The sequence below is a fragment of the Nomascus leucogenys genome, chromosome 11 (assembly GCF_006542625.1).
Source record: "Nomascus leucogenys isolate Asia chromosome 11, Asia_NLE_v1, whole genome shotgun sequence".
Taxonomy (NCBI): domain Eukaryota; kingdom Metazoa; phylum Chordata; class Mammalia; order Primates; family Hylobatidae; genus Nomascus; species Nomascus leucogenys.
This window is the reverse complement of record NC_044391.1, coordinates 86965430-86975181: the sequence shown is the minus strand read 5'-3', so window position 1 is coordinate 86975181 and position 9752 is coordinate 86965430. Positions and strand designations below refer to the sequence as shown.

Here is a 9752-nt window from a genome sequence, read left to right as displayed (position 1 = left end):
TTTTCACAGAAAAGATAATTTTAAAAGACCAAAATGGCTATTCTCTTGGAAGCAGTTGACATAAAATAACAGACTAATACAGATTAGAATTCTGTTTTCCAACAGCTACTAGTGGTAAGAAATATAGTAAGCTTCTGATTTGTAGAAACCTTAGCTTTCTCATCTGATGAGGTGGTTAATAATATTAACTCTCATATTTGTTGAAATAATATAAAATATTTAATATAAATTGTCAATTATAATGACTGGCATAAGGTAGAATTACAACAAATGCCAATTATATTTGTTTGAAAATTTAACACTATTAAAAGGCAAAAAAGTCTCACCTGCAAATATTAATACATGCCTTCTGTTTAGTCCATAGTGAGCCTAAAAGTAAGAGATTTAAAAGTGAAAGCTATCACTTACAAAAGATTAAGAATATATTGCATTGAGAAGATAGGGATTAAAGAGTTCATTAAAGGTTTTTTAAAAAATTGTTTTCCTGAACATCATTTCAAGAAAGATAAGCGCCAAAGACATACATATATTCTCCGGAGCATATGCACTGCAAGTTGACAAATGTGTCTCTTTTATAGAGTTTGGTGAAGGTTATTCATTTTATTTTTCCTGTCTTGACCAGAAAATTGTGGCTTCTCATCGTATGTGACTGCCTGCAGGGTCTTCTGAATAGGAAATTACTAATGTTGTAATTTGTATGACTTAAATAAGTGTTGAAGTGTGGGGGTGGAAAGGAGATACATATCAGAAACATTCATTCAGTTAATAGAGCTAAGTTTTTGATTTGCATAGCTTATATCTAGAGCATTCTGTTTCTTATTTTCTATTTTACTATCTTCTCTAACTACATAATTAGCACAGATTGAAGCTATAATGGATTTCCATAATAGCCCTTCTTTGGAATGATGTATACATCTTTAAATCTTAAGACAAGCATAGGAAATATGTATTCTTCAAAAAGGAAATATTTTTTAAAGTTTAGTGTTAAAATAAACATGCATTTTCTGTTACATTTCAGATTATTTTAGTTAAAGAGCCTTCTATGTTTTTTCTTCATTTTTAGAAGACTACCTGCAATTGTAAAGCATGAATCCTATAATACTTCTGTAAATGAATCACTATTGCATTTATACCATTAGCCTCTGAACAGATGTCAGAAAGTAAAAATTGGCTGCCTCTAGATCAAGTTGCTGCTGCCGACTCTCGCGAGCTTTGTCAGTAACAGTTGATTGTTACATTCAGTAACACTGAATGTCAGTGCAGTCCAATTCACAGGCTGGAGCAGCAGCTGCATCCTGCATTTCCCCGAAGTATTACATGATTTTCACTCCTTGTAAACTTTACCATCTTTGTTGCAGAGAATCGGGTAAGTTGCTCTGAATTTACACCTTCGTGTAGAGATCCAAGTTACTGTAAAGCTCATTCTGTGGGATGAGAGTGATCCCTTCACGTGTTTGTTGTGTCCCTTTGGTGCTCTGTGGGGAACAGTTACTGAAGCTTGCAAATGGGACAGAGGAAGTGAGCCAGCAGGCACATGCATGAAATCTTCCTATTCAGGGAATGCAGACTTTGTTTATTTAACTGCTGAGAAAATAATGAATTTATTCAACTCTATATAAAGGACCATAGGACGTGTGGAATCACTGTGATATATATTCTTAGTGAGTTTCCTAAGAAAAAACATTTCCTACTGGTTTACCCTTAAATGCATTGTTTATTGAATCTCTCTGTAAAAGTAATCTTTGGTTAGTCTTACTTTTTTTTTATTTTTAAATGGGATAAAGTTAGTAGTTAACTTGTTTTTTCCTGAACAAAATACTTTTCTCAATCAACATTTTGTCACCTAAAACTTTAACAATTACGATTGGCAAATGAAAGATCTAAGTTTATTTTATGTAAATAAAAACAAAACCTGTTTTCTAATTTGATTTACAATGATTTATGAACATGTCCCCTTTGCCCTTTTGGTTCACTTTTTATATGTTTGTTTAAATTGTAGCAAAATATTTTACATTTGCTATTATTTTACTATTATAGAAATAGTAAGCAAATATACTTTCTGCTCATCCTATAATCTTGTAAAACTATTATTTTGGTAACATCAGTTCCACTTTAACCAGGGAATTAAGTATTAAGGATTATAAAATCTATGAATGATTAAAAGTAAACTGAAATGTGATTTCATTGTTTATGATTTCTATTTATTATATACTTTTATGAGTATGTCTTCCACATTTTTATGAATATATTTCATGATAATAAACTCAGGAGCTCCTGTCACTAGTCTGTTTAATGCCTTCCTTAATATAAACTATCTCATAGTTACAATAAATAACAATGACAGTTTACTTATATAAGTAGTTACTTTGTTTAAGGATAAGTGTGAGCTTTTAAAGTGTGACTTCAACATTTGAATAAAAATCTTCAGAATTTTCTCTGGATATGAAATAAAGTAGCCTTTTAGATACCAAATAAATTTCTAATTGGGTTATCAAAGTTCTGTTTTGTTCTCCAAATTTTTTGTTGTTGTTGTTTGTTTGCAATGTCCTAGCGTTTTTTAAGTGCAAAAATATATTTGGGATGTATTCCATATTTCATTTTTATAAAACATAAGCTAATAATAGCTAAATAAGTCACATCTTATCCATAAATTTGGTTCCTTCTTTGAGTCATTTCTTGATAAGTATAATATATATTTACATTGAATATTATCTTCATTTCGATGGTTTCTAGCCAGCATCTGCTCATTCTTACCAAAATTAGATGGTCCCAGATGTTAAGAGAATTGTAATTGAGTAGATAACCACCTAAGAGAAGATTTAATTTTCAAAGAAGACTCAAGAAATCTCTCTAATAAATGTTCAAATTATTCACACGATGAAGTTTGTGAATGTTCTTCCTAATTGAGGACAGATACACATCTTAAGTTTCTTATACCTAATGTAGTGTCTTCTCTATGTATACATGCCTAAAGCATAGCTGAAGAATCCCTGAAAGACAGTGATGTAGTCTATTTATAATCAGACTTCCTCAATTCCCCACTTCACTTAGTCTGCAACAAAACAAGCTTTTTAAGTTTGATATAAAGATGTCGTTGTTCTAATTTCTTCAAATACATTTAAGAGCTCTTGTTCTAGATCATATTATCTAGATGGCTCTTTCTCTACCATTTTAAGAGGGTTTATTTCCAAGTAGAAATAAATATTTATTTAATTGGAACTTTTTAAAAGATAGGGAAATTATACACAGGGAAAATATTTTGAATATTTGCTTGAATATCTTTTAAAAATTCTTGTCTGGTCCATTATTTTGAAAATCTGGTTGATATTCAAGTTATCCCAAATAAATAGCTCTTTATACAAATTATTTTATCACACTCACATCTTATAGTATAACATTTAGTATTTTTTGTTAAAATCAGCTAGGGAATTTTGATAGTACTTTCAAAATTGAATTAAAAATGCAGAAAAAAAGATCTGTCACCTTTTTTATTTGAAAGTTATTGTTTTAACAGTTTAGTATTTTCAAAAATGGCCAGTAAATTTTCTGAATTCCAAACAAAAACTCAGTTCCTCAAAAACTCAAATTCCTCAAAAACTCAATTCCTCAAAAACTAGAATTGTCTCAATTCCAAACAAAAACTCCTGTCTTTATTTACAATATTAAATACTATTTTGATAAGCAAATTGATCTAAATTCAGATACACAGCTGTACTTGTGAAAATGTGCCCCATTCTTTATGATAATGTTTATGATATTATATTCTCTCAGAATCGTTTAATGAGACAGTATCCAATTGCACCAGAATTTATTAAAAGAAAAACGATAATGTTTTGTTGAATATCCTAATCATTAATAAAAATTTTGAGATATAGACTCAATATTTTTATTTTATTTTCATTTATTTATCTTTTGATTGCTCAATTACATGATGAACATATTAAAATGTTTAAAGTCTTTTAATGACAAAACTACAGAGCAGCATGTTAGAATAGAGAATACCAGATTATAAAAAGGGCCAAAGTGATGCTTATTTAAAAAATAAAGTACTGCAGTTAAATATAAAAACATTAGCCTACAATACACTGACAGTATATGAACATCTGCATATTTTTATAGTAAAGTACACATTAAATAATATGTCATATAACACTGCAACAATACATATGAGTTGGCATTATATTGTCTTTCTTGCAATGAATGCATGCTTACAATGGTTGCTTTGATTGCTACTAATTACATTATTTGTAAGTTGATGACAGATATTATCAAAAAATTAAAGATTTTAATTCATACGATATTATATAACAAGATTTACTCAGCACAAAATATAAATATAAACATATAATAAATTTTGTATTAAATCAAGTTAAGTGACATGGGAAGATATTACAACCATTTAGATGTTGTAGCAACTGTTTAACATAAACAATGAAACATCACATTTCACAATTACACAAAACACAAATACAGTTTTGTAGTAACTGTAGTACTTGCTTTGCAATAATATAAACTGTTTGTAGAAAAAGTTTGAAAACTATCGAGACCAAAATTTATTTCAATTTGGTGTTTGGTTTCTAAAGACAAACTAATATTCAAATAAAATCAAGGAAAAAAATAGATGATTTTTGCATTAGACTTAGAAGAACATTGACTGAGCTAGGCAAGGGGGAGAATGGGTACAACCAGGGATGATGCAATTAATTTATTAAATTGCAGCTTAGAACGAACCGCCCAATCAGCTTTGCACCTTATTCACTTTAAGGATGTTTTCAAAAAAGAAAATAAAAAAATCATACTAGTACTTTGTTTTTCTCCAGATGCTCTCCTGCATTTATTAAAGAGAAAGGGATTAGTGGTTATCAGAAAGAAAAAAGAACTGAAGCAGTAGTACCTCTAAAACTTTGATCATGTCTGAAATGTTATTAGTGTCAGGTAATAGAAAACTTTAAGTCATTGTTATATTTTATTTATTTATTTACTGTGATTTATGATACAGTCATACAATATATAATGTTTCAATCAATAATGGTGGCCTTATGCAATTATAATATAGTATTTTCACTGTACGTTTTCTGTTTACATACACATACTGTTATCATTTTCTAACAATTGCCTACAGTATTCAGGAACATGTTGTACAGATTTGTAGCCTAGATGCAACAGCCTATACCATATAGCCTAAAGGTGTGATAGGCTATGGCATCTAAGTTTGCATGAGTACACTTATAACGTGTGCACAATGATGAAATTGCCTAACTGCATTCCTTAGAATGTATCCCTGTCAATAAATGGCATATGACAGGGCTACATTATATAATAGTACCTAAATTATATGTAATAGTACCTAAATATCATGAATGTAGAAATGCTGTTAAAAATATATTTTAATTATGTTTTTTTGATCTTAGCACACATCTAATTGTACCAAACAGAACTGAAAAAATAATAATCTTGTGGCTTGATTTTTTTAAAACCTTATTATTATAGCAGTCATTTTATATGTAAATATATATGCATATACATATGAACATTGTTAGAATTAGATTATAGAAATAGATATATCCATTAAGTATCAAGCCCTGAACCAAATGCTCCAGACCATGGATTAATAAATTCAGATATTTACTGGGATAAAAAATACTTATAGGTCACTAGATATCCTATGACCATTGGTGAATTAGGCTGATTTGAAATATGATATCCTAGGTCTGGGACATAGGCATTAGAATAGTTATTTATTCTCTTTCTTTTGAGAAAATCTAAATTAAATAAACAAAGAAAAAACTAATACAAATGCTTAGTGTTCGTGGGATTTGTTTATTCGTTGTGTAGGTTGGATTACAGCAACCTAATTACAGCATGAGAAAAAATAAAGGGAAGACTTTGTACATTAATGGATCTTTGTTATTATTATGTGAATGAGAATCAGTATTTGTAATTGACTATTTTAGTAAGGTTTCTTGTAGTTATGTAAACACATTAGTTCTTTTATGGCCAGGCACGGTGGCTCATGCCTGTAATCCCAGCCCTTTGAGAGGCCAAGGCAGGTGGATCACTTGAGGTCAGGAGTTCAAGACCAGCCTGGCCAACATGGTAAAACCCCATCTCTACTAAAATACAAAAATTAGCTGGGTGTGGTGGCACACACCTGTAATCCCAGCTACTTGGGAGGCTGGGGCAGAAGAATCGCTTGAGCCTAGGAGGCAGAGGTTGCAGTGAGCCGAGATCACACCACTGCACTCTAGCTTGGCGACAGAGTGAGACTCCATCTCAAAAAATGAAAGAGACATTAGTTCTTTTAAATGATATTTGCATCACATTTTGCTGGCCCTTTTTGTCACAGTTTCCAAATCTGATTTTTAATTTCTTTTTTATTGAAAAGAAACTCACATCTGCATTATGAATTTCTGATAAAACTTAGATCTCCTCTAATAGTCTATGTCATCCATTAAATATTATTTCATAAATGTCAAATACTTATGATTTTGTAGGTCACAAAGATTATTTTTGCTTCTGCCATGTGACCCAATAGTGTCTAAGCTTTGATCCTCTAATTTCAGTCATTTTTTCCACTATAAAAATACAAATAATTCTGACTGTGCTAACACATGTAGCTTCACTAGTTGCATATACTTTAATCTGTTAACAAATTGCTATAACAAATATTAATACATATTGAGTAATACTGAGTATAAAATTCCTCTTAAGCCACAATCTTCTCCCAGACATTATAATACTAGCCCCTGGTTCTCTCTATTGACATTATAAATCTGGTAGAGAGTCCCTCATGTTTATTAAATTTTAGAGAAATTGCCTGGAATATATCCTCAGGCTTCGCTCTCTATTTTTTCCATAGCTCTTACTAGTGGTAGCATGTTTGTTAGTTTTCACAATTTGTAGAATAAATGGTGACTACCATATATTTGTTACTTAATATTCTATGAATAAATTGTCTAAATTCTCTTCAGTTTGTATAATAGGATTGTATAGAGGAAGATGTCACTTGGCAAAAGGGACCACAGAAAACACAAGGAAAACATAAAAGGACAATAATGACAATCTCTTGATCCTTAAAAGTTCTTAACCTACTTAACAATTCTGCCAAGAACCAGCCAGTCATGATATTTCAGAGAATGTATGAACTTGTATTTTCTCCTCTTACCAAGGCAGAAATTATATCTGATGTAGGTAGACTACTGTTTACTGCTCTTTTGGTGGAGTTGTACATATGGTCAGAAGTAATATTAAATTTGACTAGGACAAACATTCTATTTAAAATACTAGCTCTTCCTTACAAAGATTTGACAATAAATATCTCCAAAATGAATATTTTTAATTTTCCATTCCACTACTTTTTTTCTAAGTTGAAAACTAAAATATCTCTGTTTTCTATTTCTTCCTATGTAGACCTTTACAGAAGCAGGTTTATTTGTTTTCATAATTTGTAGAATTACTAACTACTATATTTTAGGTAATTATCATCAATAAAGTATAATATGCTATATGCAGAAGGCTTATAAAACATTATACTTACCTCTCTTTCAGAAATCAATATGCATAGCAAAGTCACAATCATATGCATCAGATTTCTCTTTTGGTATTTTTTGCTCTGCATGCTTTTTGGGAAGTCACATACTGAAGATGACATCATAATTGCAACAAAGAATGGAAAAGTCAGAGGGATGAACTTGACAGTTCTTGGTGGCACGGTAACAGCCTTTCTTGGAATTCCCTATGCACAGCCACCTCTTGGTAGACTTCGATTCAAAAAGCCACAGTCTCTGACCAAGTGGTCTGATATTTGGAATGCCACAAAATATGCAAATTCTTGCTATCAGAACATAGATCAAAGTTTTCCAGGCTTCCATGGATCAGAGATGTGGAACCCAAACACTGACCTCAGTGAAGACTGTTTATATCTAAATGTATGGATTCCAGCACCTAAACCAAAAAATGCCACTGTACTGATATGGATTTACGGTGGTGGTTTTCAAACTGGAACATCATCTTTACATGTTTATGATGGCAAGTTTCTGGCTCGGGTTGAAAGAGTTATTGTAGTGTCAATGAACTATAGGGTGGGTGCCCTAGGATTCTTAGCTTTGCCAGGAAATCCTGAGGCTCCAGGGAACATGGGTTTATTTGATCAACAGTTGGCTCTTCAGTGGGTTCAAAAAAATATAGCAGCCTTTGGCGGAAATCCTAAAAGTGTAACTCTCTTTGGAGAAAGTGCAGGAGCAGCTTCAGTTAGCCTGCATTTGCTTTCTCCTGGAAGCCATTTGTTGTTCACCAGAGCCATTCTGCAAAGTGGATCATCTAATGCTCCTTGGGCAGTAACATCTTTTTATGAAGCTAGGAACAGAACGTTGACCTTAGCTAAATTGACTGGTTGCTCTAGAGAGAATGAGACTGAAATAATCAAGTGTCTTAGAAATAAAGATCCCCAGGAAATTCTTCTGAATGAAGCATTTGTGGTCCCCTATGGGACTCTTTTGTCAGTAAACTTTGGTCCAACCGTGGATGGTGATTTTCTCACTGACATGCCAGACATATTACTTGAACTTGGACAATTTAAAGAAACCCAGATTTTGGTGGGTGTTAATAAAGATGAAGGGACAGCTTTTTTAGTCTATGGTGCTCCTGGCTTCAGCAAAGATAACAATAGTATCATAACTAGAAAAGAATTTCAGGAAGGTTTAAAAATATTTTTTCCAGGAGTGAGTGAGTTTGGAAAGGAATCCATCCTTTTTCATTACACAGACTGGGTAGATGATGAGAGACCTGAAAACTACCGTGAGGCCTTGGATGATGTTGTTGGGGATTATAATATCATATGCCCTGCCTTGGAGTTCACCAAGAAGTTCTCAGAATGGGGAAATAATGCCTTTTTCTACTATTTTGAACACCGATCCTCCAAACTTCCTTGGCCAGAATGGATGGGAGTGATGCATGGCTATGAAATTGAATTTGTCTTTGGTTTACCTCTGGAAAGAAGAGTTAATTACACAAAAGCTGAGGAAATTTTGAGTAGATCCATAGTGAAACGGTGGGCAAATTTTGCAAAATATGGGTAAGTGCTGATTTTTGTCATTTTTCTCTGGCTTGATTCGATCTGTTTTGCTTAGCTTTGCTTGGTCTCTGGGGTAGACTTTAGTATAAAGACACAGAAATGTTTTAATTATTTGTTCTATTTGTACCAAAGCTGGTTTTATTTTTTCTTATGAAGTGCATTTCAACTCCCTGTGTCAGAGTGTTTAAAAGAAATCATCATCATAGAAATTTTACAAAAAATATCTTCCGATTTCATCTTCAAAATATTTCAAAGTATTTCAACAATGTTAGCCAAAGTTTTTGTAGAATAAGATGCTTAGCTGGAGAACTAAAATTAATGTGAGAATACTTTTTAACCTACAAGTTTACAGTGTTCACAGATTTGGGTCAGAGTAGGACTATTTCTTCCCAAGCTCTTCAGCTTGGTACCATGATATCTGATACATGAAGTAATATATCTCTGCTTAGGAAATTGAAGGGACATGATGATGATGCAGTTGGCCCTCAGATTACCCAGAATACACAACATTTGCCATTGTATTGTTTGGTTTTTCTTTTTTTCCTAATAGGCCTGATCAGATTTGAGGCAGCCTGTGTTTGACTGGGGCCATGAGGATTTAGCTAAGCTGTTCTCCACCTGAAGAGTCTTATGGCTGACATTAGATAATCAGAGACATTACAAAAAACATATTTCCCCC

General features: G+C 32.2%; 1 protein-coding gene across 1 annotated transcript in view; it reads left to right on the top strand.

Moving 5' to 3' along the window:
* The first annotated feature begins 1252 nt into the window (after positions 1-1252).
* Positions 1253-9752, top strand: part of BCHE (butyrylcholinesterase) — a 63313-nt gene continuing 54813 nt past the window's right edge. The window contains exons 1-2 of the mRNA XM_003256400.4: positions 1253-1366; positions 7549-9073. Of these exons, the coding sequence (XP_003256448.2) occupies positions 1318-1366; positions 7549-9073 (1574 nt within the window). The 5' untranslated portion in view covers positions 1253-1317. The remainder of the gene's footprint in view (positions 1367-7548; positions 9074-9752) is intronic.